The sequence below is a fragment of the Crinia signifera genome, chromosome 19 (genome assembly GCF_055691185.1).
Source record: "Crinia signifera chromosome 19, ASM5569118v1, whole genome shotgun sequence".
NCBI classification, from domain to species: Eukaryota; Metazoa; Chordata; class Amphibia; order Anura; family Myobatrachidae; genus Crinia; species Crinia signifera.
The window spans coordinates 104,771,401-104,789,148 of NC_139226.1; the positions used below are offsets into that span (position 1 = coordinate 104,771,401).

At 42.8% G+C, this 17,748-nt stretch overlaps 1 protein-coding gene across 6 annotated transcripts in view; it reads left to right on the forward strand.

Annotated features, from left to right (window-relative positions):
* NECTIN1 (nectin cell adhesion molecule 1) overlaps positions 1-17,748 on the forward strand; it is a 173,446-nt gene that overhangs the window by 71,126 nt on the left and 84,572 nt on the right. For 5 of the 6 annotated variants that reach the window (XM_083163064.1, XM_083163065.1, XM_083163068.1 and 2 more), the window contains exon 5: positions 282-433. In XM_083163064.1, the coding sequence (XP_083019190.1) occupies positions 282-433 (152 nt within the window). Of the gene's footprint in view, positions 1-281; positions 434-7,387; positions 8,431-17,748 lie in introns of those variants that run through there. The other variant, XM_083163066.1, reaches the window with a different exon arrangement.

Below are 17,748 nucleotides of genomic sequence, written 5' to 3' on the forward strand. Positions count from 1 at the left end.
TGGCCGGATTGAAGTCAGATTCGATCATTCTACAGTCAGGATTTAATATGTGTGGTCAGATCCCGGAGAGAGAGACCATAGACGCAGACAGAAATACCATATCAATTAAAAATTCCCTTGGACATTAGCTTGACATTTTATTGGTTTAGCATTGATCGCAGAACGTTATATTAGTATTTATAGAAACATTTTTTAAAAATCATTATGTTTCTCACGAAACTCTACAACATGTTTAATGTGAGAGGTGACCTGACTGGCCTTCTGTATCATCCATCTTACAGGGCAAATGGTTCCCTCCCAGACAGCGCAGAGGTCAATAATAATACCTTGTATTTCCGGGGGTCGGTCACCTACAGTCTGTCTGGAACATACGTTTGTGAAGCCAGGAACTCAATTGGAAGCCAAACCGGTCAAGTGGAAGTTAATGTTACAGGTAAGAAAATGAGCACATGGGTCTTTTATATTGTGTATTTTTATAGTGTTTGAATCTCAGAGATGAATGCAATTGGGTAAAAATGTCACCTTCAGGGCTTCAAGTATCACTTATAATGTCTTAGAAATCTTTGGTTGTTCATCTATTTCTTCATTTTGATTTTTAGTATTTGTTACTGTATATTAGTTATAGGAAAGCAAATGAGCATTTCAGTGGGAGACTGTATGCTATCATAGGATACTGGTAGACTGGGGGGGGGGTGGAGGAGTAGGCTAAGGGTTGTGTTGGAGAAGGAGACTAATGGAGGGTTGGAGAGGTAGACTAATGGAGGGTTGGAGAGGTAGACTAATGGAGAGTTGGAGAGGTTGACTAATGGAGGGTTGGAGAGGTAGACTAATGGAGGGTTGGAGAGGTAGACTAATGGAGAGTTGGAGAGGTAGACCAATGGAGGGTTGGAGAGCTAGACTAATGGAGGGTTGGAGAGCTAGACTAATGGAGGGTTGGGGAGCTAGACTACTGGAGGGTTGGAGAGGTAGACTACTGGAGGGTTGGAGAGGTAGACTAATGGACCGATGTAGAGGTAGACTAAGGGAGCGCTGTAGAGGTAGACTAAGGGAGCGATGGAGAGGTAGACCTAAGGGAGCGATGGAGAGGTAGACCTAAGGGAGCGATGGAGAGGTAGACCTAAGGGAGCGATGGAGAGGTAGACCTAAGGGAGCGATGGAGAGGTAGACCTAAGGGAGCGATGGAGAGGTAGACTAAGGGAGCGATGGAGAGGTAGACTAAGGGAGCGATGGAGAGGTAGACTAAGTGACCTTTGGTGATGTAAACTAAGGAGGGTTGGAGAGGTAAACTAAGGGAGCGTTGGTGGGGTAGAGTAAGGGAGCTTTAGAAAGGTAATGGAACACTCCCATTTACATGTTTAAGTTTAAATGAGCCATTCCTCATCTACCCCCAGGAACTGGACCCTGATGCAGTTTTTCTGTGGTTTCCTGTAAACAGCATTATAGCTTGTTCCATTTGTTACCAGTGTTCGCAGTAGGTCTTCTAGATGGGATATTACCCCACAGGCCAATAGGACTTTTGAAATGGATTACTTGCAGCTTCCCACTGGTCCATGTGGTAACAGCTGTACAAACTCTGTACATTTCACTGATATATTGTGCAATAAATCATTTGAGATATTTTTTCTATGTAAATGAAAATGAAGGTCCTGTCCGTTTCCTGGGAACAAACAAAAGGAAATGCAAATCTGACACTTCTTGTATTGTATTTGGGATGCTTATTATATTTTCTATTATAAGTGGTTACTTTTTGTATTAACCTTAAGCAGTTGTTTGCCTTTTGCTGCTTTTATACCTCCGACAAAGGAAAACGCTGTCTCTAATGTTTGATCAGGGAGCAATTCCTGTTCCAGCTCATTGTAAACAGGGGACATTTAAAAAATAAAATAAAAAAATAAGTAATTGACTTATTGACTAACAAAGCATGAACCCAAATGTATGTAATGTTTCAGGACTACCCAAATGTTAGAAGTGTATTTGTAATGGTCACTCGTTTTGTCTCAAACCTATCAAGTACTGTATGTGGTTTTGTAGCGAATGTGCAGTGTACACCGCACAGCTATGCGACGTAGCTGTGATGTAGCCTACGCCGCACCTACAGTATGCAGTTGTTGCACTGAACAAAAGAACAGGTTTTCTTTATTCTCCGGGTGGAAGCATGTCTGTCCCACAACAGAATGAAAGAGGAATTTTGGTAGCAGCAAAGAATGATTCTGTACCCTTTCAAGAGCCAGGAAATAGTTGCAAGACTGCACATGTCATAAACAAAGAACTTTGTCATAGGAACTGCAAGGATAAGCATCCAGTCAGTGGTTGTAATGAAAGTATTATTACTTCCTCCCCTTCGGCTCCCCCATGGATACATTCTTGTCTATGTACACACATGCCATAAAAGTAGAGGAAAACTTTATCGCTGAAAAAAAAAAAAAATATATATATATATATCATGGTATAAGTGACAGAAACTCAGTAACTTGATTCGATACAGTAGATCACATTCTGTGCATTATTTCCCAATGACCGCATGCTTCCCAGAGTAATCACACACCTGGACTACTTTCACCTGTCACATAACCATTTGCAACCAAACTCAACTAACCAGCAGCATCACTTACATATACACTACTCACTGTCAGCAACGCACCCCCACCTGACTGTTGGCAGCACAGTGTGCTGACATGTCCGCAACACACAGTAACTTCTACATTTCAGGTGTGGAATTGCCTTATAGAGCCAATAAAGGTACATTAGTTGCTGATACAGTTTGAAGTATTGATATTTGCAAATATGTATGCCCCTCTGTCTTTTGAAGTACAATTTCCAGTTTTGTGTTGGATACCGCATGTTGAATCCACTCACAGGGCCAGATGCACTACGCTTCAAAAGTGATAAAATGGAGAGTGATAAACAGCCAGCCAATCAGCTCATGCCTGACCAATCACAGACTGTGTTGGAAAAATGTCAGGCAGGAGCTGATTGGCTGGCTGTTTATCACTCTCCATTTTATCACTTTTGAAGCTTAGTGCAGCTGGCCCTAAAACTTTACTTACCTAGGTTTCATAATTTTCAGTTTGGGATGGAATTATTTTTTAATGTATCAACATGGACCCAGATAATTGTTCTGAAACCTGCTCAATTTGGTTACATATGTGATGGTCAAAAATGGAAAGTTTTGGTAGTCAAGGCAAATAGCTGGATAACATGAAGCATCTTTGTAGTGTTCACACTATGGGGGAGATTCTCTAGGGTGAAAATGCGGTAAAAACCCGTTATCTGGGTTTTTACCGCATTTCGGGATTCTCTAAGCAACCCCCGCCGGGGTAACCCGGCGGGGGGCATCGCCAGAAAAATCTGGCGATGCCCCATAGAAGCCAATGGGCTTCCAACGCAAACCCACCGCCGCCCCGCACGGACCCCCGCAGCAGCGCCGGGTTGTGGGAGGGAGGGGTAGCCGCCGGGACGTGCTGGGACCCGGCGACTCTCACCACAAAGGACAGCTCTTAACGCAAGAGCTGTCCTTTGCTATAATTATCGCATATGTTAGAACATATGCGATAATTATGATTGTGATGGGTGGCGAAGGGGGGCGGAGAGTTTTAGAGAATCTTCCCCTATGACCATTGGGGCCGATTCTGGTTCACACGCAGTGAACCGCACTCGGCCTCTGCCCCGATGGTTGGGGTTTGCGCATGTGCCAACCCCGACTGCGAATGGGGGTGCAGCGAAGAGGGAGGGTCGGGGGTATGGTGGTGCAGGGCCATGGGAACGTCCATCATTTCATGGGTTTCCCCATGAAAACACTGGGCACTCCCATGGGTACGCGGGCAGGCCAATGCCTGCCGTGGGCGGGTGGGAGATGTCACATGACGTCAACTGCCTGTCCTGTCTTCACCCCAGTGGCTGAAAATATAATTCATATTTATGAAGGCAGGGGAAATCATTTGATGCAAGCGGATGTGCCTTCCTATCAATATCGGGATACTGCGGTGGCGATGGGTATTCGGCAGGGCAGCATCACAGGGACTCGGTAAGCTGCGAGCTTCACAGCTTACTGAGTCAATCAGAATGGCCCCCATTATGTAAAAGGTTGCGTGTGCAGGAACCGGCGCAGTATTGGCAATTTAGGCCATATATTATAAAGCGACAATAATTTAGAAGGCAAAAACATATTGTCTTTGACACATTGAAATCTATCGGATAAAACGATGCAATCGCAACAGTTACTGCAACTTGCAAGATGCTTAATAATGGGCAACGGCTGTACCAGCGCAGAGATTACAGTCACAAATCATCTGCATTCCAGCATAGGATAATTAAACTGTCTATGGATCCAATAGCTTTTTATAGCCTGAGACTGGTGGCACATGTTACAATCTGAGATTATTGATATCCAATAGGATTTATGAGCAGTTTGGCTACACACTCCGTGTCTATTTGCACAGATCCGATCAGGATGCAGTGATGCGGTACGCATGGAATGGAAATGCATTGTGTGTTTTATTCTACTATTAATTGTACAGTTGATGGCTGAAAGAAATGATGTACTTCTGGTGTCATCAGCCAACGTATCTTTCCATGGTATCTGATTGTGTCCTTTCTGATCACATTGTGATAGTTATACAGCGCATTGCCCTATTCTAAGCTAAATGTGGGGAGGACTTGCAAGCAGTGTCATTTTATTTTACATGTGTTGAGTATAAGGTTCCTGGTGTAAGCATCATAGATTATTACAATCCAGAAATGATGGTATATTGGTTATGTACGCTTGGGTTTGTCAGTAATGGGCCTAGACACGGGGAGATGCGGTGCTAGAACGCTCAGAAACCAAAGCAAGAGCGCTCAGCACACAGCGCTGTGTGCTAAGCGATCTGACAGTGCTCTGACGATGACCAAGTAGATTTATCCAGCATGCTGGATATTAATTACCAGGCGAAAAACGACGTACGGGGCCGCACATCACTATCGCTATGGCCCCTACACACGGAGCAATATACAGATGGAGCGTTTCTGTCGCCAGCCCCGCCAGCGACCGGCTCCCGCCAGGGGCGCGCGCGCTCACGAGACGCCCACGCGCACCGTGGCAACAGACCTTGTCTCGGGTCTCCGCCACCTCCCCTGCCGCCTCCCCCGATGCCCATCGGCGCTCCGCTGCCCCCCCTTCCCCCCTAACCCTGCCTGTCTCCCTGAAGCGGAGACAGGCAGGGACCCGCATCACCACCGTCGAGAGACTGGGACACGCGTGCATGTGAGACGCACGCGCGTCCCAGTCTCTGTCGCCGGCGCTCGCCAGCGCAAGGGGTCTGGCGATCGCCGTCCAAAGATAAGACATGCTCCATCTGTAGCGGCATTTTCTAAACGATCTTGTGAGATTGCTTAGAAAATGCCCTGGAATTGCCCCATGTGTAGGCCCCATTACTGTAGCATTATAAGAAATAGCCTTTCACTGGAAAAACTGGTTCCTGTCTTTTATTCTTAGTTACAATCTACATGATCTTAGTTTTAACTCAATTCAGCAGATGGGTCCACGTATATCTAGCCTGCTGTAAAAGCCCTTTTAACTGGATCTGCATTCAAAATGCGAGGTTACAGTGTTTTTCTGGAAAACACTGTAACATTTTATTTCCTATGCAGATCCAGCAGCAGGCACACATTGCATGTTGAATATCATTTTTATCAGCAGAAGCTGTTTGTGTGACCTGTTCTCTCTGTTTTGCAAATGATATGCTATTTAATAAAAATAAATAAAAAATAGCCGGGCGCTAGAGAGTCACATAGGAGCTGACATGTTATGTTTAACAAGACTTACAGTATGTTGGAGGATAGATGTATGTGGACAATTCATTATCATGTTTTGGTAATACTACCCTCAAGTGTTTGGTTCTGATTTGGATTTTGGTTTGATTTAAATTGAACTTTTTTTTTTTTTATAATTATTGAAATAAACCAATAAAAAGATAAAATCATGTAATTTTTTCAATCCGCAACCAAATCCAATTTCTAAACCATAGGAAGATTCGAAACGGGATCATTTTTAGACTGGGTTTTGTTTCGGTTCCACAAAATTTTGGGTGGTTTCGGATTTCTGCAGAACTAAACCATCTCTAGTTTCATCTTGCTTTGATTGAACTCCTGCGCTAATGTTTTTTTTTTTTTTTTTTCATGATACTTTGCATTCTCTGGCGCAGGCTGCTATGTGCATAATGATCAACCTACCTCTGTATCTCCGTGATCTAGTGTCTGCTTATTTAAAGTTGATAAGTTAACTATTTTTGTTGTTTGCTAATTGTAGAGAAATGTTTCCTTTTTTCCCTCTTTAATTGGTAACTGACTCTATCTCTCAGCTGTTAATTAGTTTTTCCCATTCAGTGATCTGCAGAATTCATATGTCCTGCTACTCCCTTCCCTTCCTCCCCTACAAACCTGAATTTTTCCTAATTTTTCCCATTCCCGCTCCCTCTACCCAAGCAGGGACGCAATGTTAGGAACTTGAAAGCTTGTCCTAGAAAATTGATCTGAATAGTTACAAGATAACGCATATGACTGAATTAGGAATCAGCTACATTTTTAGACTTAGTTTTCTCTTTTACAATATATATAATAGCGAAAGTAACTAACCCAACTAATAATCACTAATCTCAGCATTTACAAGGACAGTCGGCAAGTTATTATTGTAGCGATTTTGTTGCTAGTACAAGATGCAGTATAGGGCGGTATTCAAGCTGGGATTCCGACTGGAATTCAATGCTCCGCCTGTCGAGTGGCGAAAAAGTGGGCGTGGCGGCGAAAACGGACGTGGATTGTCGAGAAACCACTGTGAATTCGACAATCTGCAGCTGTTTTTGACCAATCAGATCCAACTTGTTTTAAAGTTGGGTCTGTTTTGTCGAGATCCACCTTTAATGGATCTCGACAGCATTGCATAGGCGACAGCCACTATTTCCCCTTTCGGAAATAGCGGCCAAGATTTAATACCGCCCTAAAATGTTATATACCTAGTAATTGAGAAATTAGATATTACAAATTATAAATAATATCAGAAAGCCTTGAATTATTATGCATGTACTTTAAACGTCTGTAAATCATACACATTTAACAGTATAACCTATATAAAAATACAATATTTTGTTCTGGTTGACGTAAAAAAAAATTGTTTTATACTGAACTTTTAGAAATTGTTGGACCATTAAATAAAAATGTAAAGAAGGGAGCGACTTTTAGTTGCCTTTAGAGAGGGATAAAGTAATAAGTGCAATGGTTTATGGGGTCCATTGACCGTAGTGAATAAATGTCCGGGTCCAACACTAATTTGGAAAATTTGCGTCTCTGCTTATGGGTTTTAGCATGTAGCCAGAGCTTGATATTTTCCCTCTCCTTGTCTTTTCCTACCCAGAATTCCCTTTCACCCCGACTCCTACAGAACAGACGGACAGGAGAGAATCCCCAATGTTCTCAGCTGCGATCATTGGAGGCGCAGTGGGCGGAGCGGTTCTAGTGCTAGCAGTTTCGGTGATCCTCTTTGTTTTGCTTCGGAAAAGACATCACACCTTCAAGGGCGACTACAACACTAAGAAGCACGTCTATGGAAATGGGTACAGTAAGGCTGGCGTGGCCCAGCACCCTCCCATGGCGCAAAGTTTGCAGTACCCGGAGGATTCTGATGACGAAAAGAAACCAGGCCCAGTCGGAAGCAGCAGCTATGAAGAGGAGGAAGACGAGGAGGGCATAGACGGGCGCAAATTGGGCCCAAAGTATGATGATGAATCTAAGCGCCCCTATTTTACAGTAGAAGAGGGCGATCGATGTGGCTATGGTGAGGATAGAACTCTAGGGTTCCAATATGAGCCTGAGGATCTCCCCGATAGTCTGGTGCCCCAGAATGATGGTTCCTTCATCTCAAAGAAGGAGTGGTATGTGTGAGAGGAATGTGCCAAATAAACTGAAATATGTGGCTGGACATGCACACGCCCTGAACCATAAGATGGGGGAAAGACCGAAGGCTGTTGGGAGTAATGGTCACGTGATCGGAGCTTTGTCTTGTTTCTTGATATATAAATATAAAGTTTTTTTTAATGCCTCACAACTGCAGGGTCACTGTGACCTAGGAAATGCTGATACCCGGTACATGTCTACAGCGCTGTCATATTATGCCGCAAAACCGTATAGACAGGGTCACTGTGTTGAAGTGTTCATTCTCACACGTTGACACACTAACACAGCACGCTTTTAATTACATCAAACACTTAGCCGTTGTGCAAAAGACACAATTATATGACGCTATCCTTAATAAAGAATGTAAAGACCCATACTACTGAACAGAGAGATATACAAATATGTAGAAGACATCATGGCAGTACGCATACACTATAAGTGATGCACAACGCTATATTCCTAATACACAATTTCTGATTACAGCCCTAAAAAAAAAAAAAAGGGGGGGGGGTAACAAAAACCCCAGTACCTTTCAGCATATCAATTTTAATCTTATTCTAAAAAAAAAAACATCCATTGCCTTCTTCCATTCCTTTCTCTCAAACACTGGAAACATTTGTGGGTACTTTGTAGTTTTTTTGTTTTGTTTTTGCTTTTTTTTTTTTATTTCTTTTGTGCGCTCTTGAGAAGTTTTTTTCTTTCCAGGGACAAAAAAACCCCGAAGCTGCTATGCCACCCCGCATTTGCTCCTGCATGTTACAGTGTGGGCAAATGTACGTGGAACAGGTAGTTTCACAAAGGTCTGCGTTTTCTTGCGCATCGTGTTATTTCTGTTTGGATCACGATAGATATATTTTGACCAAGACTTATGTACTAACTTACTGACATGGAACTTTGCCATTGCTCCGGTTCTCCAAGCTTCCTTCCAAATAATATGGCACTTACAAAGTGGCAGCCACCGCTGCCATCTACAGAACACCATCCACAGCTGCTCTGTGATTACAAGAGAAAACAAATATCAATGTTTGAAAGAAATCTGCAAAGGTGAACTGTAATACTTTATAACAGAGTGGGGTCATAGTGCACAGTAGGTATTATGGCAGTACTGTAAGAAATGTAACCTGGTGTGTGTAGGAATGCAACTCGCTTGACTTAAGATTTTATTCTTTAAAACAAAAAAAAAGAGAAATGTTGACATTTTGGAATCCAATGCCCCTTGTTTTTGTAAGATTATCATATACATAAAACTGATTATAAATGACAGAAAGTCAATGTATTGCATTACCCAAACTATCGGCTGAATCAACATTACTGAGCACTTTATATCTTTTTTGGTTAAGTAATTATATGACTGGGCAGATTTAGCACCAGGGGAGGATTGGACATAGTGCGCACAGGGATAATGTAACTAAGGATGGCTTGTGTTTGTGGACATGTGGCCCCACCCACCGCAGTCAGCCCACCGTACTCATTACAATGCATGGTCCCCATTCATTTTGTTATTCCACCTCTGCAGTACAGTAACTCTGCCATCCAATGATGCTGCCATAGTTACAAAGCTGGTTATACAGTACCTCTGGTGCGGTGCATGTCGGGCCACATCAGCAAAACTTTCCAGGCTGCTTTAAGTTGCCAATCCACCCCCGGTTAACATCCAATATAAGAATAGTCTTTTTGGGCCAATCTTCCACTGGTCTGGGTACAGTATTGTTGTTTGTGCTTCACAGTAACCACATATCTGTATGGGTATTTATATTCATTCATTTACCATGCGTAATTGTACACTATGGAAAATATTCATGTTCCCATCCTTTATGTTTGTGTGTTTATGCATACATGTGTCTGTGCACCAGCGACTGCAAGGAACCAGATCTTTGAGTACAGGTCTAGTGGCTCATATCAATCTCCTAAACATATTTTGGTTCTATTTGCCTACTTTTTATACATGTGCCTCTTGGGAGATGCAGAGGGGGTGTCTAAAAATTCAGGGTGGACTTGTCAGGGTGATACTTGAGGCATCATGGTCTACACAGCCATATATTCCCCACCCACAATGCAAACTTAATTTGTATCACGCATCAGTGGGCATTGGGTAGTGACCCGGTAACCTACATTGTGGACCTTCATCAGTGTGTATGCTGTGGTGGGGCCAAATTATGGCATCATGCCGTTAGCTTGTCAACTGCAGCTGCCATTTGGGAGAATTACTAAAGGCCAAGGGATGATTTCCCCGGCAGCTCCCTGGGAGAACAGGCTGCAGTAGTGGAACACAGGCAGATTTCTTATTCAAATAAATGGGTGGCCACTGATTGGCTGAGAGAGCTTTTTTATAATTCATGCATACAATCTCTAATTGAGGTATTTAGTTGTCCTTTAAAGCTGGATAATTGGGTATGATGGTAACACACCTGACCCAGTTCTCCCCTTAGTTGAGCCCCAGAAAAAATGGAGCAATAACTGATAACTGGGGCTATGACACTAATCCTGCTGAGCGATGCGTGAACCAGTACAGAGCCTACAGGTTCTCATTGGTCCATGCAGCAAACCGCTCTTAGCAGGCACTGGTTTAGGATGTCAAGAAGCTCTTCAGTACACCAATGGCTGTACTAGAGCCTAGACTCACGAGACGGGTACAGCTTGTATCTGTGGGCTAGATGTATGAGGCAGTGATAAGGGAGAAGTGAGCCAGAGGAGAAGTGGCCCATGGCAACCAATCAGCACTGAAGTAACATCTATAATTTGCTGAATATAAAGTTTTACAGAGCAGCTGATTGGTTGACATGGGCCACTTCTCCTCCCTTATCACTGCTTCGTACATCTACCCCTGTGTACTTCATCCTCAATGAGCTGATTTTTTAAAGATGTATTTAAACTATTTTTTCAATTTTAGAATACAGAGCAATAAAAGCAATGTAAAATACATCCACATTTAATGGTTAGGACAGCAGTAAACCTGTAAAATACTAAGAATAAAGCCAGCATAACGTGTTCATGTAATGAAGAAGGCTAATATATTTGAATTTAAAATAGGAAACCGGTGAGAGAGAGGCAGGTTTTTAATTTTTGGCTTAGAACTTGAAGTATAAACTCTACCAATGTGGAGTTTCCAGCAGTATATATATATATGTATATATATATATATATATATATATATATATATATATAGCAGGTTTTTGCAGGTTAGGCACTCCTAAATGTTTAAGAAATAACTGAGCTGGTGCAGGGCACATAGGTACATGAACAAAAGCACTTACCCCCTCTGTGTAGAAGGAATTGAAGCCAGCACTCAGTGATGTAAGTGAAAAAACTAAAACTTTTATTGCAAACACATCATTGCAAAAAATGACAGCTGTAGAGACCTGACAGCCGTTTCAACTGCTCCCAGGCAGTTCTGATGAAAACTGCCTGGGAGCCGTTGAAACGGCTGTCAGGTCTCTACAGCTGTCATTATTTGCAATGATGTGTTTGCAATAAAAGTTTCTTTGTTTTTTCACTTACATCACTGAGTGTTGGCTTCAATTCCTTCTACACAGAGGGGGTAAGTGCGCATATATATATATATATATATATATATATATATATAATGATTTGGCCCGGCACAGACTCATATGTAGATGAGGAATGAGGATATGGGTGCCTGCACTAGAGCAGTAACAATAAAGTCCGGAGATGTATAATGATGTGATGTAATATATATATATATATATATATATATATATATATATATACATATACATATGACAGGGCGGGTAGCTGACATCATGTGGCATCAGTCTCCCAGAAAACGCTGGGCATTCTCATGTCCCAGAGAGGCTACCACCCCTTTCCCTCCCTCCCCGCTGCAAACAGCCTGGCAAGTGAGTAACTCACCACGGCTGTTTGCAGTCGGGGTTTGCACGTGCGCAGAAATGCGCATGCGGAAACCCGACCATCTGGGCAGGGGCCGAATTTCGGATCGCTGTGGGCATAGAGGGAGCGGAGACAGACTCGGTTGCTCCAATCAGATGCATGTAACTGCTGTTGCAGTGAAGGGAAGTGGTCTCTAGGTAGAAGCTGTAGATCCCATTTGCATAACCCCGTGGGTCACAGAGCTGGCTAATGGTGGCTCAGGAGATCTTCTCCTGCATCCAAGGACGCAGATGGGATCAGTAATGCAGCCATGACACCTATTGCTGTATTACTGTATTAGAACCATCACTGCTGCTTCTATGTAATCAACAGAAACTCAACTGAACGAGGCCCATTGAGCTAGATACCTTTATGGAGGTTAAGGTGAGTGTTTTATGCAGACAGATTATCAAATAAAGACCTTTTATGTGAAGCATTGATTTTTCCATGTTCTCTCATCATACAGGTGTGTAAGACCTATTAAGGCCAGGTCCCCTGGGCAGATGAGGTTTCCTGCAGCCTGAGTCTGGTATCTTTAAATAAGAAATCCAGATCTGTCCTTATACATCCGGTGTCTTTTCACACCATAACAGAGCGGCAGGACGAATAGCATCAACCGCTGCTTTCAAAACCTTTCCGCGATTTGAAAATCGTACTGCAAGCCCTAGTGGCCATTGTACACTTACACTGTAGTGTTTTCCCTTTAGTAGTGCGAATACGACACATGAGGGGAATTTAAATGTTTTATTGCTCCCGATCTCCCATCTAAAGTGACGGGAGATCATGGGGCGATATTCAAATGGTGATTTTTATCATGGCTATCGCCCATTTAGGTTGGGTTTACAGGGCATACACACACACGGGGCGCTACATCGCTTAGCAGGGGACTAAAGTCACCCCGAGTGTATGCCCCATAATGACCAACTAATGCAGGCATTCCCAACCACGGTCCTCCAGGCACACCAACAGTGCAGGTTTTAGTGATATCCAGGCTTGAGCACAGGTGACTTAATTAGTACCTGAGTGATTCTGATTAAGCCATCTATGCTGAAGCCTGGATATCCCTATGGTTGTGTACACACGGGGGCAATTTTGTCTAATATCGCAGGCAATATGGTCTCTGTGTGACCATATTGCCCACAATGGGAGTGTGCACCGGCGATATATCGCCAGGTGCGCGCTCCCATTTTCTCCCCCGTAGTGACCGCTGGCCGCAGGACCATGTTCCTGCGACCAGCTGATTTCCACTGCCAGGCTCCCCCCGGCAGTTTCTGGTCGCTGATGCAAACGGGACACTGAGCGATATATCGCCCGGCGATATATCCCCCCGTGTGTATGGGGCTTAAAACCTGCACTGTTGGTGTGCCTTGAGGACCATGGTTGGGAATGCCTGCCATATAGGAAACAACAGATTTAACAATAATATGTAACTATGAAACTAGAGCTGCCTTACATATCGATTTGATGACTGTTTGGATGAGCTGAAGTTGTTTAGCATCTTGCTTGGAAATGGAAAGCTTAGAAATACAGCCTCCCAATGGTAATGTTATTCTGCAGAGAGAGAAAATATTACACTGGTTTCCAGATAGTGTTTCACTTGACGGCTCACGAACAGGCTCTTTCTGTAAAAGGTTTCCTCTACTTCAAATTTTCCATCTTAATAATAAAAAATAAAAAAATTATACAGCTGCAAGCATGTATCTACACCAGCCTGTGAACATCGAGATCCAAATGCAATAAACATTTTTATTAATAATGTATGGGGCATCTGGGCCCAAAATTTGTCTTCATTAAGAGGCAAGTTTTTTTTTAAAAATCACAGATTTCAGAAAAAAAAAAATACAGCAAAAATGATGCAATATTTAATTTATACTGAAAACATAGCAAATACCGGTACAGCATACCAAAAAATTGGGTTGCTTTATTTTCTTTCCCATAAGTATCCCTTTTTGTCAGAATGACATCCATACTGGATCACATTTCCTCTGCTGGTTGCTTGGCCTATAGTCTTTGCATGTGCCACTGTTTTCCATCTGCAAGATGCTCTCAAGAGCTTACAATTCAATTTCTGGTACGCCATGCTCAATAAACTAATATTACAATTCTCAGCATGTGTAATACTAACGATGTGCTCAGCAATTCACAATGTAGTTTAAAACCATTCAAAATCTTTCAATATCATATCATTTAAATGCATACAAACTCAAGTCTGTCCTTGGTTCCTGTGTTGGTACGTCCTAATATTTTTGTCATGTTTCGTGTTTTTAAATAAAGTTTTAAAAAAAAAGCACTCAACTGGGCAAACCATGCTGCACTGCACTGAGAGAGTTAGATTTGGGTGGGGTGTGTTCAAATTGAAATCTTAATTGCAGTATAAGGATAAACTTTAACATTTGGGGGCTACATGCAAAATCAGGCAGTATTTACCCTGCACAGATACACTATAAATGTATCTACCCCCCACCAATGCATGACAACATGGTTTGTTCCAGACACAAAGTTACTTGCTTTTTTTTTTGCTTACCTTACAAACATTGATAAGAGCCAATGATCGGGACTCAAATTTATAAATCATGGCACAACGGAGGTAATAGTAATATAACTGATTGGAGAATAACTGTTTTTAATGCCAGCTCCAATGGTGAACTTCTGGTGCTTGGAAGCTCTGTATTTTGGTCATAAGGACAGAGGCTGTCACTGCATCCCTGTTTGTATATAATACCGGTTACATTGCAATGTGTTCAGCAATTCTTTACACGTAACTTACTAAGGTGTACATGCATTCCATGTATAAACGCACACGTATTGCTTCACAGACCATTTCTTACAGTACGGATAGTCTCCTATCCTGTTTTTGAGGATGAGGGGATCAGCATCTTAGTGAATTTTGTGCTGTAATTTTGTAACGGTACTTTCATTTGTTCTCTGTATTTTGGTTTTACAATTATCCTATGTGTAATGTATGCTAGGTTGAGGGTGGGAATTCCCAATGTTGGACTTTTGGGGAGGATCAAAATTTGATCATGTACAATTTAGTGGATAAAACAAATGTGATGTAAATTTTATAAAATAAAGCTTTATAAAATAATTCACCCTGTATCACTGTTTAAACTCTGTGGTGCCCTCTGCATTGTGTCTCATTGATATATTGTCAATTTTAGGATGTTACTTTATTTTCTCCCTACCTTTGTGACCGTTCCTGCTAGGGATGCCAATCCTGAGATTCGGAATTGAAAAATGCTCAATCCCGGAATTTCCAGGGATCGAGAACAGCCAGGCAGCGCCTAAGCGGGTGTTCAGACGCTGACCAGCATTTCACTGCGCATGCACAATCTAATCTGGAAATTTTGGGATGGGAAACTCCAATCCTGGGATTAAAATCCTGGCAATTTTGAGGCCAAATCCCAGGATCCCGGCAATCCCCATCCCGGGATTGGCCACCCTAGTTCCAGCTGTTCTTGCACTGCTTCTCCTGCAAGCCCCCAGCATAGGGGCTGCTGCACAGCTACACCAGTGGGTTATGGATATTGTGGTTCTCCAAATGGTCTGCTCATCCAGATCCACATGTAATTATGGCGCGCTGCTTTGAACATGTATGGAAAGAAAGATGCAATATTTCAGCCCAGTATTTTTGGAGTCATTTGCAAGCAACACCTCTATCTAGACTTATGCTTTTCACTGTCTGCATTTACTGTATCCAGGGACTTTACTAGGTTCTCAAAATACCTGTTACCTAGGACCTCACCCACCATGAAGTCAATACTCCCGACACACACCAGCTGACTGTAATGAATAGTGTTGCATCTTTATTGAATTACTATATCATTGGTTCCCAGACTGTGTGCCTAACCACCAAGAGGTACCAAGATGCTCTCGCAGGGGTACCCCGGGTTGATGGTCTAGGACCAAATCAAATTTCTTTACCTAAAATAGGTCGACAGGCTTGGAAGGTTGACACAAGCATTAGGTCGGCAATGGGAAGGTCAGCAGTGAAAAGGTCGATGCGAGTTTTTCACGTTTTTTTTTTTTTGAGCAGACGAGACTCCCTATCATCCACTACAGCATAGCGGGGGAATATAATAGTGTTCCAGGCACAGCGAGATACCGTGTCCGTAGCAAGGCGAACGCAGCAGTACGCTTAGGCAGTTTTCATGTTGATATTTAGGACAAAAAAGTGAAAAACTCATGTCGAACTTCCAACCCTGTCGACCTTAAGTGGTCAACCCAATGCATGTCGACTAGGGTTGACTCAATGACCCATACCTTTTCCTAATAGGTATTTATTCTTATTGCTAATTTGTCATAAGGGCCAAAACTGGGACAAGGCAGTAATGTCTCCTCCGTCGTCATCCCCCGCCACCGCCCCCTCTGCATATATGTATGGGTATCACATCCAGCACACAGGTCATGTGACCCCTAGGCCTTCCCTTGTTGCGGCCCTATTTGGCATATTGCACTGTATACATATGTGGCCTGCCTCATACGCCATGGGCTATATCCAATCCAAAAGGCTGACCAGGCGGAAGTCTTGGGGTCCTTCAGAGACTAAAGGACCATCAATTTTTCTTTGCGGAGCCACTTGTACCAGTGAGCTAGAGCTCCAGTGGTTAAAGTTGCTCTGCACTGTGCCACTCCTAGTCAGCTGTGTTTTGTATTGAGAGTCCGTGACCAATAGCAAACTGACACTATTTCAAATAAAGGGAAAAGGAAGATTATTACTCTGTGAGAAAAGTGATCAGCAGACCATATTTCAACTGGATATCCGTGTCCGTGTGAATACTGCCAGTGTAAATGATAGCCTAAGCTCTGCTTCCCAAACTGAAATGAGGCAAAAGATAGACGTTATTTGTAAGCCTAGGAGCCCAGGCATGTGATAATATAGCCCTGCATGCACCTAGCCTCAATACGCAAACCAGCGCAAAATGCTGGATAGCATGGAACTTGTCATCCCCATTGACGAGCAATTCCTGGCAAATTGCCATGAATGGGCGGGGCTTTGTACTATCATGCTTGCTTTCTATTGGGGGTTCTGGGTACTCAGAACCCCCAATAGCCCCCCCCCCCCGTGTGTGCTAGTGGCAGACGCAGTGAAATTCTACACTCTGTACTAGAGACAATGGGCTGGAAGTTTAGCTGCAGAGGAATTTGTTTTATATATGTACAAAGTTGCAATGCATCACAACGAAAGTTGATGTGAATAAAAAACATACAGTAGTTCGTCGTATACAGACCCAGCCTCAGTTGTACAAAGATTCAGAAGTGTTGCATATCGAACTGGAGTCTCCTGAAGTGGTTTTGTCACATCACACGCATATTAGAGCGTAAAAGACACAAAAAGACCCTCGGGGGACCCAGGGACCTGGCGCTGCGACAAGAGCTGTTTGGTGTTACTGCGGCAGTAGTGTATGAAGACACTTCTGCGCGTAAGGATGCAGAATGTACAATAATACAGGCATACCTTTTTGTTAAAGTATGCTTGGGGCTAAAATCCATGAAGCGCTTCGTTTTGATTTGCAAAGAAAATAGTTGTAGAATTATCCAAAGTAAAATGCTGATTTTTTTAGTATGACAAATTAGACCTTTCAGAAGAAATACGATGCTAACTGAATAAATTATGTTTCTAGTTGTAAGGATTATTTAACAATACTTATCTAAAACCAAAGGAACCAATCAGATGCCTTACTTGCTCTTAAGAGATAAAAGCTATATTCTGATTGGTTGTTTTTTTGCTATGGGTTAAGTACCCCGAGCACTGTTGGTTAGTAACCATTACCTTGTTGTGAGGCTTCCCTGACTGCAAATTATCTGACTTTTGGGGGTATTCAATACGGGATTCAGACTGTCGGGATGACGTGACAGTCGGAAATTTCCGGGTCGTTTTTGGTCAGCTTGACTGTAACTCAACAGATAGAATTCAATGTCGAGTGTCGGAAA